Source organism: Calonectris borealis, chromosome 1, assembly GCF_964195595.1.
Source record: "Calonectris borealis chromosome 1, bCalBor7.hap1.2, whole genome shotgun sequence".
In the NCBI taxonomy this organism is placed as follows: Eukaryota; Metazoa; Chordata; class Aves; order Procellariiformes; family Procellariidae; genus Calonectris; species Calonectris borealis.
Window position 1 is genome coordinate 97,460,181 of NC_134312.1, and position 18,578 is coordinate 97,478,758.

Sequence of the window (18,578 nt, forward strand, 5' to 3'; positions counted from 1 at the left end):
AACTCAGCTACTTTGTCAATTTGTGTCCGAAAATACACCAGGCAAAGGCAAATGGTGGTTCAGCACTTTAGGAAGAGAGACAGATGGGGAGCACAGTGCAGTGTGGTACATAGCGGAGGTCATGGTGGGACAGAAACTATGTCAAACTTGCATTTCATGATACTGGATTGCAGCTTGGTTTTCCACACTTTAGTGTTCTTTTAAAGAGGAAGTTGTTTGTTTCTGTGTATTTGGATCTGCTTTGCAAGTCACAGATGAAGATTTAGGTGAAATGGTGCGTGATTATGTGCCATTAATACTTGCTGAAAAGAGGAGTTGGCGACAGAAAATGAACAGAGGAGCAGGTGCTGTGAAATCAAAGTTTAAATGTGCTCCAGGTGGAAGTGGCGTGATGGGGACAGCAAAGTGTGGAGCTTAATGGCAAGCTGCTACGAAGTTACAGGGCATCCTTAAATGGTGGGGGCCAGGTACTGCTGACGAGCGGGGAGGAACTAACAAAATCTAATACGCATCCAGGAAAATGCCATTTTTAAATGTAGGTTAAAATTTCTGAACCTGCTTCCTTCAGGGTTCGGTTGTTTCCTCCAGCAAGCAGTGTCTGAAGGTCCTTCAGCCTTCTGCGCTGTTGGAGTCTGTGGGGGAAGCAGCTGCTTACACACATTTCTGGTGCAAACAAGGGCATATTGCCAAAATGCCAGTGAGTTAACCAACAAGACATGAAGAGATCAGCCAAAAGCAGAATTCGTGACTGCTAAATGGGTGGGATATGTAGGAGCGTGGTTGGAGCTGTACGGGCTGTAGCTGCTGAGTGCTGCTGTGTGAGATGATTCTGGTGAGGCATTCACCCTGACAGTGGCACCAGGGCTTGCGCAACTGGTGTAAGTGCAGGTGTCACAGCTTTCCCTTCCACCGCTGTAGGCTGAAACATTAGTGCTCTAGCAGGCATCTTCCAGAAGGCAGCATCCTAAAAGGCGATGTGGCCTTGTAGTTACAAGCCTCGACCTCTTTTCAAGCACTTCTCCTGAGAGTCAACAACAGAGCTTCTGCTGGCTTCACCTGCGGGACCAATTTTTGTCAGCTTTATAAAGATCTAGCTGGCTAACCACTCTCCAGTTTCAGTTTGTTTTGATGTTTGCTTTGTTTTCTTGGAAAGCCAGCCATGCTCCTGTCAGGATTATCCATTGACATTACACAGTGTAAACAGAAGGCTACGAGGGACCAGACTATGTGCCGGCAGTGCTTGCTTCCTGTGGGCTTCGGTACTTGCATGGGATGTGCTGGTTTTATTTATTTATGTATTTATTCGCCCCTTACTTCGGTAGCAGATCTTCAAGCCATCCCTTAAATTGGTATTTGGCGTGTGTTAAGCATGTATTTTCACTGAGAGGTAGTTCTGAGGTATTTTTTAGATGAGGACCAACATAAGATTGGTGTATAAGTATTACTTAGCTTCTGCATGCACTTGGTTCAGCGGATGGTTTGTTTTGTTCGCTGTGCAGGGGCTCTTGTCGATGAGTACTTTGGAAGTGTCAGGGTAACTACTTCTGGTTGTTTGCTTCAAATTCATGTATTAAAATTCACTTCTCTTAGGCAGGGAGACAGATTTCCCTATTGCATCTTTTAATGGCACTTGGGAAATCCTAGCTCGTAGTGTCATGGAGTTCTGCATCAACATTGCTATATGTAAGTGCATGATTAACAGATGAGTGGCTGGTGATGTGTTCCACTGCTAAAAAGAGGGATATCCTGGCGTTTTCAGTGGCAAAATATGAAAAACTACAGTGGACAGGTGTGGAAGAGCTGTGGAGTCTCTCACTTACTTGACCAGTGAAATGTGAGGGCTTTTCTGCTATCCCTCAGACAGGAGCACATTCAGGACTGGCTAGTGTCCTTGCTTCGTGCTCTTAAATTGTATATTGCTAGTTAATCTGGGCATTAGGTGGGAATGTTAAGATTGGAAAAGATACTCCATGCTGTTGTTGATAACTGGAATAAACCTCTACCTATTACCTTGCCAAAAAACTTCTGAGAGTCTTTCATTAGTGCTCCATATATTTGTCACTCGTTTGAGTATCTATGGTCACTTATGCTTGAGGGGTTGTTGTGAACTTACAACTATTTTTATATGACAGGTCACAGTAATGAAAGGCAGTAGTAGGAGTAAGGATCATTCGACAGAAGGAGAAGGAACTGGGAAGCGACCAAAAAGAAAGTGTCTTCAGTGGCATCCCCTGCTTGCCAAGAAACTTCTTGACTTCTCTGAAGAGGAAGAGGAAGAAGAGGAAGAGGAAGATATTGATAAGGTAGACTTCATTGGATGCTTTGACCGTAGAAGGTTAATGGTGGGTCACATTCTCCCTAGCTGTGTTTTTGTTTTATTTGCTTCTTTCTGTTCTCTTTTGTGAATAAACACAGCTAATGAAAAGAAGTGATGCTGTGGCCATAAGGCTGTAAAGGTAAATAGCAAATAACACAGAAAAGTGAGTTGTCAACCACGCTTTTAAAATCTCGGACAAAACTGTGTTTTTTTAGAGTTAGACAGTAAGAGTTTTAACAGGGTTGTTTTGATAACATGTTACATATCTTGGTCTTGATTGCTCAAGGTGGGTTTTTGACATGGGTTTTTTTTAATTGTTCATGTTAGACATGAAGTTAGCCTGTGCTTAGTAGCTGCTTCTAGGGGCTTTGAGGACATACCAAGCTAATGCTTTTCTTTCTTTTTTTAAAGATTAAAAAGAACAAAGATTAAAAGAGAAAAAAGAAGAAAAAGCCGTCAAAAATTTTTACTATCTTTGTATGTGAAACTCAATTTATCCTCCAGAATATTGAGAGCACAGGTGGAATAATCTCTCTTTCGTTTGATGCTTTGTATTTTGGTATTGTTCAATGATGTTGGCCTTACCCTTTTTTCGTAAGGATCCCACAATGTGGCACCTCACAAACGTACAGTTAGACTCATCCTCTGTAACAAGAAGTGGGAATAGGAGGTGATGGGTTTTGGAGACGTGATGTTTCCGTCATGTGGATAACGTTCATATCTGCATCTCCTTGATGCTTTGCTAGGGCAGGAAGGGAGAGGTCAGTGCTGAGGAGACTGCCTTGAGCCACACAGTGGTAAGAGTGACCTTGACAAGGATAAGGAGCAACAAGGAGGAGCCTGATACCCTGAGAGTGCTTTCTATTGACCTTACAGGTCACTTGCCACAATGTGGCATAAAACAGCCCTGTTGCAGTTAGGTAGGAGATGGTTTTCTGTCTTGTACAGTAATAAGTTTCATTCAGTCAGAACTAGTCTTCTGTGGTGCTGCATCCCTTGCAGGAGTGATAGGCTGGTCTGTGAGTGGAGAGAGCATATTTTGCCAGTGTATTCTGTTGAGATTTGCCCTCTGGCTCCGACTGAGCAGCTGTGCAGTGGCTGCACTGCAGCACAGCTCACAGGCTGAGTAATGAACGGCAGGAGATGGGGGAACAACTGTTACCTGTGCACCTCCTTTCTGTGCACTTTGTAGTTGCAAAGACAAGTGATTGAGGTCCAAGGTAGCTCTGCTCACCTCATCCCACTGAGATGATTTCTAGGTTGTAGGAAGGATCTCCTCCTTCCAGCCTCTTTAGGACTGTTACTAGAGAATGCTCCTCAGCTTAGAAATCTGCTCCACTTGCAAGTCAGAGTTTAAGTCTTGCAAGAGAGCATGAATGAACCTTGGACCATCAGGTGAGGAGGTTTGATGTAGAACTGCGGGTCTTCTGGATGGAACGGATGGCCTTTGGAGACAGCTGTGTGTACCCGTGTGCGTCTCCCTCGTTCACACACAGCATACACAGGCTCTCGGTCTCCGTGAGAAGTGTGGCTAACTGAGTTTACACTCCTTCCCTTTCGGTTCTGCTAGGTGCCGCTCCTTGGCGTTGACGGTTTAGAGCAGGATGCTGATGAAACCGAAGATGACGAGTCCTCAGAGCAACGAGCTCGCCGACCAATGAATGCGTTTCTCTTGTTCTGCAAACGCCATCGCTCTCTCGTGCGAAAAGAACACCCTCGCCTCGATAATCGTGGCGCAACCAAGATCTTGGCAGATTGGTGGGCTGTTCTAGATCCAAAAGAAAAGCAGAAATACACTGACATGGCCAAGGAGGTATGTTCTGTCTGAACGGTGGAAGTAAAGGGAGCTCATTACATATTTGTCCATCTTCTGTTTCTCTGTGTATTAAATGTTTTCTGTGGGGTCTTTCTCTTCCCTGAATTCCTCAGCTTCCCCAGTGGGATTATGGTGCCCAGAGCAGCTGCTGTTCTTGCTTTGATTCACTTGGTCCTTTGGACCAGAATGAAAAGAAATTGGTCCATGTACACAAACTAACCTGGCTCTGGTAGTGATTGGTACAAATACATGCACTTTGTGATAGATATCACCTGATAATTCCTGCGGTACCAGCATTAACATGTGGATAGTGTGTGGATAGTGGCCAATTGAAAACAATAACCTAACAGTTCAGTGTCAGCTGACTTGTGATACTTAGCTCAAGCTGTGCATTTGCTGTCGATAATACAGGTTGCTATTATAATACAGGTGGATGAAACCAAAAGCATAGTCAAAAAATCTAGTCCCTTTTTACTTTTGATGCTAAAGAATTTAAAAATTGTTAGTGTTCCATGAAGTACTCTCCCTATGTATTGTTAATCAGTTTCTGATAGAAGCAACCTTTGGTGAGGCAGAGTTCAATACCCGAATCAGACAGCAATACATAGTCAGAGCCCTTTAACTGGGAGCAAGGAAAAGAGATCTATCCCCATATTTCACTAAGTATCTTTACGTCAACTTAAAATTTAAATGAGGCTTTTTAAGAAATAGCTTGCTTGGTAAGTTGGCCCCAAGAAGGCTGTGGATATCGATAGTAGAATGAGAGAGACACAGCCATTAACAGCCAGTGATAACATCACCCCAAAACAGATCCCTGTAATTACCTGTGTGATGTAGATTGCGGGTAACCATTGAATTCAATCTTAGAAAAAATAATGGAGGGCCAGTGAGAAGGAAGAACATCTCTCTCATTTGTGGAGTAATGCTAGCGCACAAGAAGTACAGATAGCTGTGAAATGATGGGGGAAGCTATTAACCGTACCTGCCTTGTCACGCGAAGTTGTCTGCTACTGTTAACGCATGTATATAAGGTCTGGCTGTTCAATAGTTTGTGTGAACGTGGAAAGGTCCACAGGAAAAATGAAGTGTTCTGCATGGCAGGTCCTACCTCTGTAGTTCCCCGTCTGTGACACAGCGTTGAAATACTTGAGTCTCACCTTTGCCCAACCATTCCTGATTTGTTCTGCATTCCCACTTACAAATTAGCGATGCTTCTTGAAATGTGTGGAAAAAGGGCAATTAGGAGATCCAGTACAGATACGGAGGAAGGAAAGATGAAAATGAAGAAATAATTTTTGGAAGAAACAAACCTGATGTGACTGTTTTTCTTAGCCTTTTGTCTTGCTGAAGGAAACTCATTCATTAAGAAGGAAATAATTGCAGAACTTCTGTATGAAGTGAAAGATCTGAAACTATTAATCATATTGTTGTAGAAATTATTGTTCCTGTAGTGATTTATTTATTTTTCTTGGCATGAAGAACAAATTGCATATTCAACGTCAAAGCGTAACAATAAATCTAAGTAGTTTACATCATTACAACTAGTTCCAAGAATGTGTAGAAGAGAGATAGCGTATAATTTTTATGCTTTAAACAGTTGTATTTTACAACAATTAGCAGCTATAATGCACTATTGAATATATTTGGGCCTTCTTCACCAACAGGCTTATTCCCTGTGTGTGGACTGGTTGTTTTGTTTTAACACTTGCTTTTGTAGTTAGGCTTACTGCTGAGGCTGTCAGAAAGATGTTAATGTCAACTCTAGTGCGAACCATTTATTGGTATTTTTCTCTTTCCTAAGGAGAGCTCATTTAAAAGTCAGGAAGGTGAATGCCTTTGGAAGGACATAAAATTACCATTGTACCAATAATCTTCTGTTTGAGTACCTATATGTATGAGCTCATTGAGGTTTAAAATACAGTGCTACTTAAATGTAGCTCTTCAGTGCCCTTTGACTTCCAGTTTTTACCGCATAGCCTCTAGCCACTGCCCTGGCAGGGCACTCATCTCCCAAAGGACCCTGTGTCATATCTGCGCTACCCCTACAACATGTCTTGTGTACTCTGAGCATCTGAATCACTCTTACAGAGATATGAATGGGCCTGACAGAAGTGGCCCCTACTGCGGTGGCTGCAACCCCTGTTGTTTTACAGTCTCGAGAATGTTTTTACTACTTGAAGCCAGAATTTACAAAGCCAGTTAGCTCAGATCAAGCTTCAAGCAAGCAGCTTGCAGTTTCTCACCTGCTTAGTACCAGCAACTGATACTCTCTCAGCAGCGTGCAAATCAAGGCATTGGCATATTTACTTACACATATCTAGCTATAGGCAAGATCTAGGATTTTGGAAGGTAGTGAGGCACCCGAACATTTTGCCAGGTGGAATTATGAGAAGTTTTCTATTGGGCTGGACATCTATCCGTGATTCCCACTGAGAGGATGATCAGGTCTATGGTTCATTTAGGCACTCTTGGAAAATCCTACTATGTACTTGTCTGTACCTTGGGGTGCCTTAATTTCCTAGAAAAACTGCCCTCATGTTCTCTCTATTTTCAGTCTTGTGGTTTGTGGTCTGTTGTAGCAACACCTGCCCCGGAGACCTCATACTGTGCCTGCAGAGCTCAGTGTCCGCTTCTGCTGGTGTTTTCTGTAGGAGCAGGCTTTCTGTTTGTATCCTACAGACTTTGTGGATCAACTTAACTTTGAAAGCTTCATTCTAGAGGATTTAAGCCCAGTAGCTGATAATAATTCCAAGTGGAACCACAAGCGTTCCTGCTGTTTGTTAGCATTTCCCTTCACTGAGGGGAAAATGAATTTTGCCCACTCATAAATATGCAGTTTTAGTTACTACAATAAATAGGGGTAGTGTTCTTCTGTTAACTCTTATAGGGCTTACTGGGAATATTCAGCTGCCTTGGAAAATATCCAGTGAGATTATTATTGTTCAAGCCTTGTTTCCCTTGCTAGAAAACACTTTGTTTTTAAATACGTCTTTGCATCGGCAAGATCCAGGCAGTGAGGATTGCTGCTGCCATTCCGTGGCAGAGCTGAACACCTCTCCGCGAGTGCTCGGCCAGTGGTTTCGCAGGCACAGTCAGCCCGACCGGGAGCTTGCTGTCCTTGTTATGCTGCTGCTTTGGCAGCTGCCTGGGGGTAGGAGGGGACAAGTGTCCTGGCTTCCCGGCTGGAGTCTGGCAAGTTCACTGGGTGACATATGGACTGTAACGTGTAATGTGAACCCTGCCTCCCTCAGGAGTGAAAAACGGAGTGGAGTATTTTCTGGGGATTTTTTTTTTTTGTTAGGTCTCTGGGTTTCATGTGACATTTAATAGCCAGTTGGTGGGATTTAAACATACATTTAAAGTTAAGCACGTGCTAACTGCTACCCTGAGGTGTATCTGGAATCCACATGCAAGCTCCTGTTCCCACCACACTGGAGAAAGCAAATCTTTTTTTTATTTGGTGATGAAAGCAACTCCAGGAGTTGCAGTGAAGCGCAGCACCTTTCTTAACCTCAGCTCTAAAGTGGCACTGGTCCCACTGCATAAGGCATCCTTCCCCAGGTTTTACAAAACAGAAATGAGACATCAGACCGATCCCACAAACATATCCTGTGCTTTTTTTTTTATCTTACCTGGAGCTTCAGGACGTGACCCTGCCAGGCCATCCCTGCCACTCGTGTGTGGGAACCAAGGTGGTGTCTCTGCATTCCAGGTTAAGGACTTACCTCCCCCCCCGCCCCCCCTCCCCGCAAGGACTTTAGAGACGTCCTTAGACTGACTGTGTTGGTTTACTGCACAGTTGGTCGAATGGAGGAAAACAGTAAGCTCCGCTATTGTCGTTGACATTTTCTCATTACTGTGTAGTGCATTTAAGTTATCTTCTCATGACCTGGCAAGTAGAATCTATCATTTCATTTTAGGCCTTGGTCTAATAGTTACAAAAATCAATACTGAAAGTCTTTTGAGATTTGGATCAGGCCCCTGTGTGCATTTTATAAAACTACTTCTTGGCCATTTTTTAACTTTTTACATTTTCTTTTTCGCGTATCTTGAGCGTTGAAAATGTGAAAGGAGCCAATGAATTGTCCTTCCTCAATTTGTTCCCTCCCCTTCGGAGAGTGCAGTTGGTGTGCGCTTCTTGACTTTGCAGAGGAAGAAAATCCATTAATACACTATCTCACTTGAATTGCTCTTGTTGGAAACTGATTAAAAGCTTATTGCTGCTTCATCTTGCAAATGGCATGCGTTCTGGTTCTCATTTGATGGGCAACCTGTCGGCTTGTCAAATTACTCCATAGAATAATTCAATTACTCAAAGCAGCAATGCTGATATGAAGAGCTTATGTACCTCATTGCTAGCGATTCTGTGCTTTTCACTCTGCAGGCTGGAAACATGATTTGTGAGTGGGCTGTGGCTTTAACAATGGAAGGCAAAGCTGCTTCTCTCCGTATTTCCTTTCTGCCTCTTCCCTTACCCGCTCCCCTTCCCTTCCCTCCAGCAGGCTATTTTTGTGGTGTACCGAGCTCCCAAACCAAACTAAGGGAAAGGGAAAAGGGGCGAGGTGAGAGGCGTCGCAGTCCCTAGTTCGCAGATTTAATACATACACCCTATTCAGAAAATGGAGTGTGTATGTGGGTCAGCAGTCCCTGCAGATTTTTATTATTTATAGCCATTTCTATAAATACAGGACTTCACACAGTGGGTTCACATGGTGCTGTGCTTCTTGTAAACTGAATTGTTTTCATCCTTGCTACAGTCTGGAGGTAGCAAGTACCAGCTGATAGATTAAGATGGAAACAAAAGTAAGCGATAGGCATGCGATGGTCATCCTGCCACAAGCGTGCTGCTTATTCGTCTGGGAAAACACTGCAGTGACTCTCTCAGAGGACAAGGTTTTCAGTGCTATTTCTGTATTTGATACCCAAGGGATTTTTTTCCCCTCTGCCTGTGTTTCTGTGCGGGCATGTGCATGAAACATAGGTGCTTCTCTGTGCCGTAACTGAGACTGATGACAGCTGGGTGGGTGGGAACGTGTTATCACGGAAGAAACTTCCTGCAGCTGCCCTGACATGTACTTCAGGATAAAACTGCTCTTTTGGTCGTTTGCCACCATCGAGAGCTGCCTAGTTCATGAGGAGGTATTGGGTTCCTTCTCCCTGCGGTCAGCACTAGTACTTACTGGGTAGGCTCCCACAGCAGCCGGTGCTGTACGCCCCTATCAGTTGTTAGGCAAACATTTGCAGCTGGAATGTGTGGCATGTTCCTCTGATTCGCCCGTTCTCCACCTTGCATAGCAACACATTTAAAATACTGAAATGTGCTCTTTTTATTGCTGTTAACATTCAAAAATCTTGGTTTGGTCTGGTCAGCAAGATACTTGGAAAACGTCACTACTGCATTTTGTGAATAAAACAGGTTACCATCCTTCTCCCTAGCCCCCAAACTGTGTAGGATCCAGACCTTTTCCCCCCACCCCCATGTGTAGTCTGGCTTGGTTCGTTTTGCTGCCTCATACCAAGAATATAGCAAACAACTTAGATGCATGCTGCGTGCTCAAGGACAAAGAAAGTTTTAAATGGTCCCAGTTTATTTTATGCAGCCATGCACCATGGTACATTTTGGAAGGAATGCTGGGATGATGTATCAGAAGTCACTGAAAATGAGATGATACTGGTAGTGGTTTATTTTCGGTGCCTGGTTTGGGAAAGCATATACTCAAATATTCTAAAATACAGAACTATTAGAGAAAAATGAGTGCAAGGTAAGGAGCATCATGCTGCATTTGTTGCTAAATGTATGTTTTCATTTCATTCAAACTCAAAAGTAAACAAAGATTGTACCTGCAAAAAAATCAAATAGCTGCCTGTTTCCCAGAGAGTGAGCATACAATCACTGGGGAGCAGTTTGCAGGACCAGAACTTCAGCCTGCTCTGGGTGATAAACCCTTAGGAGAGGAAAGAGAAACCCCACTTTTTTAAATAGAGCTCTACTTATCTTAATATTTCTTCTTAATAGATTGTGTTGGTGGTCAGACTCTAAGCATGTGATTAAACTGTTAAAAAATCAAGATATTTAAGGATTATTTACTGTATTAAATCCTCTTACACTCGGTGCACTCTGTTGCCCTGTGGACAGTATAATGTCATGACTGGCATGACTGGTAATTTTCCTTTTCTTTTCTAGTACAAGGATGCATTTATGAAGGCAAATCCAGGGTACAAGTGGTGCCCCACAACAAACAAACCTGTGAAAACCCAGACACCTGCTGTTACAAACAGGAAAAAACTATGGGCCTTTGCAACAGATTCTGCAAAAGATTTACCAAGCCCAAGAAAAGTGACAAAAAGCGAAGAAATGCCACAGCTTAACTTCGGGATGGCAGGTGAGATTTCCATCCATGTTACTCAGACGTAGCATCCTCATTTTGTTTGAGGACGTGGCGTTGAAATTGAACTGCAATACCAGTTTTCTTTAATGCACGTGGTACTTTGCTGCACGTGTAGTGCAAATGACTTTCATGTCCCAAATTAGGTTGCCAGGACTCTAGTTAGACCTCTGCATAACAACTTTCTGAAATTTTCCTTAGTGCATGATTGCTTTCAAGAGTCGAGTCCAGATATGTGGCATCATAACCCATACCCCATTTGGGGTCCAGATCTGATTGATTTTTTAATTCCAGCTTATCTGCTGTTAGAGATTTTAATTTTCTAGTCAAAAAGGAAAATGCTGATTGTGTGCATTCTTTTTCTCTTTCATAGAGCGCTGTACTATGTTTAGTAATTTATTGTTTACAAAAATGATTTATGGGTGTCTATGAAGTTGGAGGTGTTAACGTTCTTGTGGATGAATGTACTGCCGGAGCTAACTTCTTGTATTTAAATCAAGAGAAGAGTAATTTAATTTCACTTAAAATATGCTCTTTTGCCCATTATACCTTGGAGGGGCAGATTCTAACCTTTTAAACATGTAAAAAAACCCAAACAAATCTGTGAATAAGTGTAGGTGGAGCGCCTGAACTGGTGAAAGGCAGATAATCTCTCACTGATACCCACAAATAGCAGAACTGTTGCAATCATGACCTTGAAATACAGAAACATTAATGTTAAATACTGGCAGCTTAAGAACCTAACAGTCAAGGTAGAAAATAGTTTTTCACCCACCACCCTTTTTTCTTTTTTTTTTTTTTCTTTTTTGCAGTTTAAAGTTTCTAATGTTTCTAATTTTATAAATACTGATGTATTTGAAACTTTGTCTTATCCTACCTAGTTTATGACAAGTATGTGGCAGATAGGACTTTTCTGCTTAGAGAGATCGTGAGCTGGAGAATGGAAAATGGTTTTATGGAACAAGTGTAAAAGGATGAAAAGGGATAAAAAGGCATGTATGCCTTTTTGCCAGTATAGTGGTATGAAAATTCCTGTAATGAAATTCCTTCTGGCTATGAAGGAACTGTGAAATGTGATCAAAATAAAGTTTTTCATCCTACGTAGTTATGATATATGGGAGACCAGTTCTAAAAATTGCAAACTCCTTTCTCCCGTTCTGCTTTTGCTATCAGAGGAGTAACTTCTGTGCTCCTTAAAGATTTATTGACTTAACACGAAGAACAAGTAATAGGCCTTGGTCTACCTGTCTGCCATCTCCCGCCGCTCCTGCTGGGCTATCCAAATGTAGAGTTTCTGAGTACAGAGAGATCTTGAATCAACACCTGTCAGAGCAGAGGACAGAGAACTTAAGAATTGATTAGAAACTAATCTAATCCATTGTTTTATCTATAGAGCCATTCATTTCTGAAGAAGGTCCTTTTGTGCTGTGATTTAATTTTTTTTTTTTTTTTTTTTTTAACTGCAGACTGAGTCAATGAGCATAGTAATTCATAGGGGTCTTACTCCAGTCCTCATGTCAATGAAGGCTGGCTATTTCTTGAGTATAATAATAGCTCGTAAAGTAACGACAGCTTCTGACAGAGGTGTTAGCAGCGTCCAAATCATGACAAGTCTGCCATGCCAAATGGATTACTGTTTTGTCAACTATATACCGGTTTGTGCTAAATATGTTTTGTTGTGTTCTTCTCTCCTTGACTTCATGCGATAGTTCAATTCAACTCTGGCTCTTCTATGCAGCACAACCTGATGAACTAAAATATAGCTGAACCACCTCAGAAACACTTTTACCTTTGAAATGCCCCTGACTGTCTTGAATCTTCAAGGTAGATAGCTTCCTTAGGACAGGGATTATATGATTTCCAGAATCATTCCAGGAAATGTATTTTACTTGTTGGTAGGTGTCAATCCTGTCTTGATTGCTTTTTACATACTACATTTTGTTTTGGCAAATGTAATATAGAGAAAGATCTTCCTTTCTTTTTTTTAAGTCCCTTGCAGACCATCTCTCTCCTCTATTTTTGGCATTCTGACAATAACCACCCCACTTTAAGCCTCTCGTGTTGACCTATCATTGTGTCAAGAACCTGAGGTGTGGCACGAGCACTGGGCTTCTGACCTGCAGACCCGCTAGTGGTGTCCTTGCTTATCCAGCCTGGAAGTTGTAATTTTTTCTCATGACCTGGCTTACCTGTGATCTGTTGTAGGGCATAGGGCAAAGACAACTGCAGTTCGCTGGTGAACGTGACCATTGCAGCATCTACCCTCACAACTACAGAGCTAAGCGAGCAACAGCTTTGCTATACAAATGTGCAAGTCTCTCAATACTTTCACATTTCTGCATCAGAAGAAAACCATCTGAGACAAAAAGCTTTCTAGTGAAGCAAAGGGTGGAAAAAAGATACTTCCTGGAGTAGGCAATATACTGATAGAGATGCAATTTTTGTTTTTCAGAAAGAAGCTTAATTCTGCATCCAGGTAAAAGTTAGTTGAAACTGATACCTGTTGGCCTTCTTTCTGCTTAGTTCTTCCTCAGTTCTTTCTTTCCTCTGACTGAAAAGTTGCGATGATGAACAAGCCAGCCTGCTGAGTTCCTAACCAGGCCAATACTAATAAAGTACGTCATTCCCAAATAGTGAGATGGTTTTAAGTTTCATCAATACTAAAAGCTGTTGAAAGTCACGAATCGCCTCCCATTTTGCAAGTCAAATGTGTGTGCTATTTTCTCACTACTGTTGATTTAACTGTAAATTGCTTTAAAATAACACTTAAAATTCTTAATTTTTCATACCAGTAAGTTCTTAGTGCCATGAGAGAAACATTGTTGTGCTGAGAAGGCACTATAAACATATGGCAGCGTTTGCATATGTACGTTTTGTCTTTCCTTAGATGAAGTTATTTTGCAATTTGAAACCTTAGTGGAAGGATTTTTGTTTCTGTTGTGATCAGACATCTAAGTGCCAGCCCTCTGCTACAGCTGCAGCATAAGTATTCAAGTTGTTTAAGCACCAAATTAAACTTTCACTTTCCACTTAACTGTCATTTTTTCCCTTCCTCTTAATTTTTGTATTTAAATAAACAGTTTAAGTATTTGCTTACTTGGGGAAAAAACAGTCCTATCCTTGTCCTGTTATGCTAAGCTACTTATTTGAAGGGCAGAAAGCTGAGACCACCAAGAAGGTATTTCGAAGACGGGGAAGAATTTTAGAGCCAGTAAAGGGAAAAGTTAATTCCAGTTGAACATTAGGTTTGAAGCCAGATGCTATTTAGGCTGTGTTCTTAAGATAATAAGCCACTCTTCTATTCTTGAGATAGTGGATGAGCCTGGTTTATTCACATTGCTTTCCTCTGCTTCTATTTACTGCTGTTTTAAGAGAGTATTGAAAAAACTTACCCTGTGAATGTCAGTGCAAGATGCTGTCTGAGGGAGTACTTTTGGCGGCATCTGTGGTATTGAATTAAATAGCACCAGTGAGTATTCCCGTGAACTGGACCTTGATCATCTGTAGTGCTAAATCGTTTGGAGGTTTACAGGTACAGGTTTGGCCCACGTCAGCTGAAAAGCTCAACAAATTCCTCGGCCCTGCTCACAAGTTGGAATGGGCCAGGGGATTTCCCAGTGGGCATTTTGGATCCAGCTAATCTGCATCCAAATTTTGCATAACAAAATGCAACCAATGGGTAGGGATAATTGTGCCAGTTGGCCTCCATTCCAGGGAATGGTCCCGGGCACGTGTAATTTATTGTTGGAGAGAGTTTTTGTATAGTTTAGTGAAAGGAAATTGGAAAACGTGAGTGCACGCTTAGTGAAACCTGGGGAAAGGTACTTGTCTCTGGTGTCTCGTCATTACTGAAGTTGGTGTCTCAGCAATACAGCGAGGATAATGCTTCCCTTTCTCTCACGTTGTGGCTGTTGTGCAAGACATTTGGGCCACAGACTGTCTCCCTCTCTCTATGTGACACTCAGTTAAATCGGGCCTCTGCATTGCTTCCAAGGCACTCCCCCAAAATCAGACAATTAATCTTCGTAATGATGAAAAGCAACCACTGTTCTGAGTGGAAAAGCCACGCCATGAGTAATGTAGTGCCAGCGTTCATTGCTTTCACTTCTTGTCGTCGTTTTCCGAGCTCCTGAGGTGCAGGAAGGCTGGAGGCGAGAAGCTGTCAGCATCAAACACTTGGAGAAAGAACATTTATATCTCCATTTTACTTTCCTCAATTATATATTGTATTGGCAGGGCAACAAGTAGGCAGGCAGCTTGCCTGGCCAGTGCCTGTGCTGTTCTGGCACAGAGGGTCAAGCGCTTCATGCTTCAGAGCTGTCAGGCTGGCACTTTTCACCACTAAATGCAGCTCTAAAATTAAAGCTAAGTGAAAATAGAAATTTTGCTTCAGAGCTTGATCATGTCATTTTGTTCCATCCTTTTACTTGTTCAGTGGCTAAAGAAGGGAACCACTCCCTCGGTAGGAGCATCCATTGAGTTATAAACATGTGTGATATTAGAGCATCTTTGTGTACATTTATGCATGAGATCATTACAGTTCTGTTTTAAAGTTATCCATCTCTGTAGTACATAAAACCTTTGGCAGTAAAATTGTAAATCCACGCAATGGGGTGTTAAGCACACAAATCCAATTAAATCCTTCAAACAGCTTTGAAAGCCTCTCCCAGAGGGTACAGAAGTGGTTATTTGTGATTCTCTTGAACTGCCTTTTATGGCAGCTTGCTTAGAGTGTCTGTGACAAGTAGTCTTCTGGGGGTTTAACGCTGCAAATGGTAGGTTCTTTAAACAAGCAAATGAATAAACTTAAGACTTGGTTTTACTCTTTTAACAGATCCTACACAAATGGGAGGCCTGAGTATGCTGCTTCTAGCAGGGGAACATGCCCTGACTGCACAAGAGGTAAGGAACTCCCTTCTCTCCCTTACCGTGAGCCCTGAGTTTAAAGAGAGCTCTGAAGAGGAATATTTGACCAGTGGGAAATGAAATTTAAGATACATCTTGGGTAACCTCAGGTGGGACTGAAGCGTGAGCCCTGTGATGTGAGTCTTGCATCCCAACCGTGAACATAGCGGTTGGGCCCCGTTTTTATATTGGTTCAATATTAATTCTGCTGACTGAATATTTGATCAGACCAGGCAAGTCTGCCCCATGAGAGGATATTGTCACAGGTAGCAGGGTTGAAATACAGTGGCTGTGTTAACATACAAATGGTTTGCAAGCTCTTTTGGGCAAGGATTTCATATGCTTGTGCAGTGCCTCACACAACTGTGGCCTTGGTACTAATAGCAAAATAAATACCTAATAATTTCAGTACAGTCAGTGTCATTATATATGCATTCTGAAACCATGCAAGTGCTAACAGGTAATGAAAGTATTGCAGTCTATTCCTATTCACTAAGTCTTTATGTCTAAAAAGAGGTTTGTAGTTCAGTTGCCATCACAAACATTTTGTTTTTACGGAGTCTAGTAAATAAAAGTGTTCCTGCATATCTCCAGTAGTGCAGAGACCTCTGGTCTTTCTTTAGGCTGATTATTATTTATGATTTATTTTTTGGGCCAACTTTGAAAATTGTTCAAGAGGTGGCTTGTATGTTGGGTGAAATAGGTAGTTACTGCCATAAATCTCTAGCCTGGAAAGAAGAGCCATGGAAGTGAGGAGGGTTTCTTTTTTCTTTTTTTGTTGTTATTGGGAGGAAACGCAATAATGAACTATCTATATGTGGTACCCCCAAATGCAAAATGTGTAGTGCATTTGAGATAAATTGCTCCTGTACTGCCAAGACTGCGCCAAGTCAATGCTTTGCGCACCAGTTTGAGCAGTGGAAGTCTTTGTGCACATGCGGGTACTGGCTTTCTGTGCTGCAGCACGAAAAATAAGAAACACTAGGGTAAGGTTGGCAGAGTAGTGAAAAGACATTGATTATTTTATGCTAACATGAGAATGTCCTGTAGTTTTCAAACTTTGAATCTCTGGACTTGGAGTTAAAAACTGTTTTTACTATGCTGTTATGTTTAAATGAGAGGGAAGGTGTATTGTAGTCACAGATACTCAGTTCCATTAAGAAGGGTCTTTGCTATGACTTTGTGAGTTGAGCTTTCTTGGTTTTACATGAAAAGTGCCTCAAGTAGTATGATTTCAGATGGCAGTGAAGGAATAAAATCTACATCTGAATTTAGAGACAAATCAAAAAGGATGTTGTGTGATTGTTTTAGTATATGAATGTTTTTTAATCAGGATTTTCTTTTTTTCAGCAAAAGACACATTTCCCATGTGCCTACATAAACCCTATTTTTTCTGATAGAAGCATGCAATATGGCTTGTGATGTAATATTTACTTGATGTATAAGCTTTGCTATGCTGTGCTCTTTTGGGCCTGTAGTCTTCCTTTGAAACCCGGCCTCCACATCAAAGAGGCAAGCTGTGTAACCTGCTTTCCCTCAAAATGTAGAGCAAAATAATTGTCATAAATACAGCCTGAACAAAACTAGTTGAGGGATTTGTTGGCTGTTGTTAGAATCATGATGGGCCAGAAATTAGCCTGTACTTACTAATGCGTTACCGTATTTTAATTGTCCTACACTATCTGAGAAGCAGGTAAGTGTCAGAGTACTTTCCCAGGGAACAAAACGGCACATCTCCGATTCTTTCAGAGGGTCCCTTATGTAAAATACATCCTCCAGAACAATCTGGGTGCTTGGTATTCTCAAAGGCACCCAAATGGATGAAGTTCAGTCTTCCTAACTGCATGTCAGCAGGAATTAAGTCTTCAGCTGTGTTTCTGTGCACTGGGAAACTTCCGCAGTTTCTTTTGTGTGGCAGCCCTGGTGTGTCTTCCGTTTTCCTTCGTTTCCTTCTGATTCAGTGTTTCACTGGTGATTAGAGATGGAGCAAATATTTCTTAGGCTTGTGTTTCCCCAAATGCAGTAAAGATCGTAAACCTTTTTAGACTTGGATAACTGAACAGCACTTCTGGCTTCCCATCCTTGGGCGTGTGGACAGAGGAGATGTAAGATGTTCATCTTTGCATGCCTATGGGACAACCTATGGTTCGATTTCCATGCTTATGCTTGAAAACAGTTTCACGCTCAAACCAGCGTTTGGGAGGTTAGCAGAACATGATAGGACGTGGTATGACAGGCTCAGTAAGAAGCTCAAGAATTCATTGTAAAGTTGGTAAGCTGCTTTCCTCTTCAGTGGAGGGAGGTTAGCTGTGTTGTGTTAGAGTTGGTATTGACATGGGGGAGAATTTGGTGTGCTAAGGTGACTGCTGAGATATTGTCAGTGAAGAGGTTCAGAAGTTGCTTAACTATGGAAAAATATAGGTATTGTTTTTACATGCATGTAAGTATATAAATATATGTCATATATCTAAAACCCTGGCACTTTTATTTTTTAAAAAAAGGACAGATACAGTGTCATTTTTAAAAGAATGCTCTAAATTATATCATGTAGTCTTCATTATCATTAAAACATGTGTGTGTACATGTAAGATACACATGCATATATGCAGTTCTTAAATTGGGGGACCGCCAGATGCAAGATTATCTCATGCAGGTTGGCTGCTTGTGCATATGTATGATTATGCAGACTTGGGTGGCCTTGTAAGCATACGACTTAAATACTATTATCTTAAAAACTGTTAATAGGAAGGAGGGCAGCACTGGCATAGTTTGCTCAGAACTTGGGAGAAGATGAGGGAAATGGTACTTACAGGTCTGCTAATCCCACATAAATGTATTCAGCGCCTGCTGATTTTCTATCAAGTGTATGTTAGACGGATGTATAGGGACTTTTCAAGTCAGGTGTTTAACCTTTGTGTTATGAGAACCCTGATGTCAGGAAACAAAGTGAACAGCCACCAGCGCGAGGATGGGAAGAGGCACAACAGCGATATTTACAAAATTGCCTCGAGGCTTCGGTCGCCATCTCTGTATGTCGCCAGTTATGTTCCTATTTTTGTAATTTTTTTCAATAGACTAGAGAGTTTTTCTTCTGATAACAGAATTCAGTATCGGTACGTGATTGATTTCCAAGCAGCGGCTAAGCAGATAAGCA

General features: G+C 41.8%; 1 protein-coding gene across 22 annotated transcripts in view; it reads left to right on the forward strand.

Annotated features, from left to right (window-relative positions):
* BBX (BBX high mobility group box domain containing) overlaps nt 1–18,578 on the forward strand; it is a 148,914-nt gene that overhangs the window by 83,482 nt on the left and 46,854 nt on the right. For all 22 annotated transcript variants that reach the window (XM_075168706.1, XM_075168699.1, XM_075168682.1 and 19 more), the window contains 4 exons: nt 2,133–2,303; nt 3,888–4,130; nt 10,318–10,516; nt 15,354–15,421. In XM_075168706.1, the coding sequence (XP_075024807.1) occupies nt 2,142–2,303; nt 3,888–4,130; nt 10,318–10,516; nt 15,354–15,421 (672 nt within the window). In that variant the 5' untranslated portion in view covers nt 2,133–2,141. The remainder of the gene's footprint in view (nt 1–2,132; nt 2,304–3,887; nt 4,131–10,317; nt 10,517–15,353; nt 15,422–18,578) is intronic.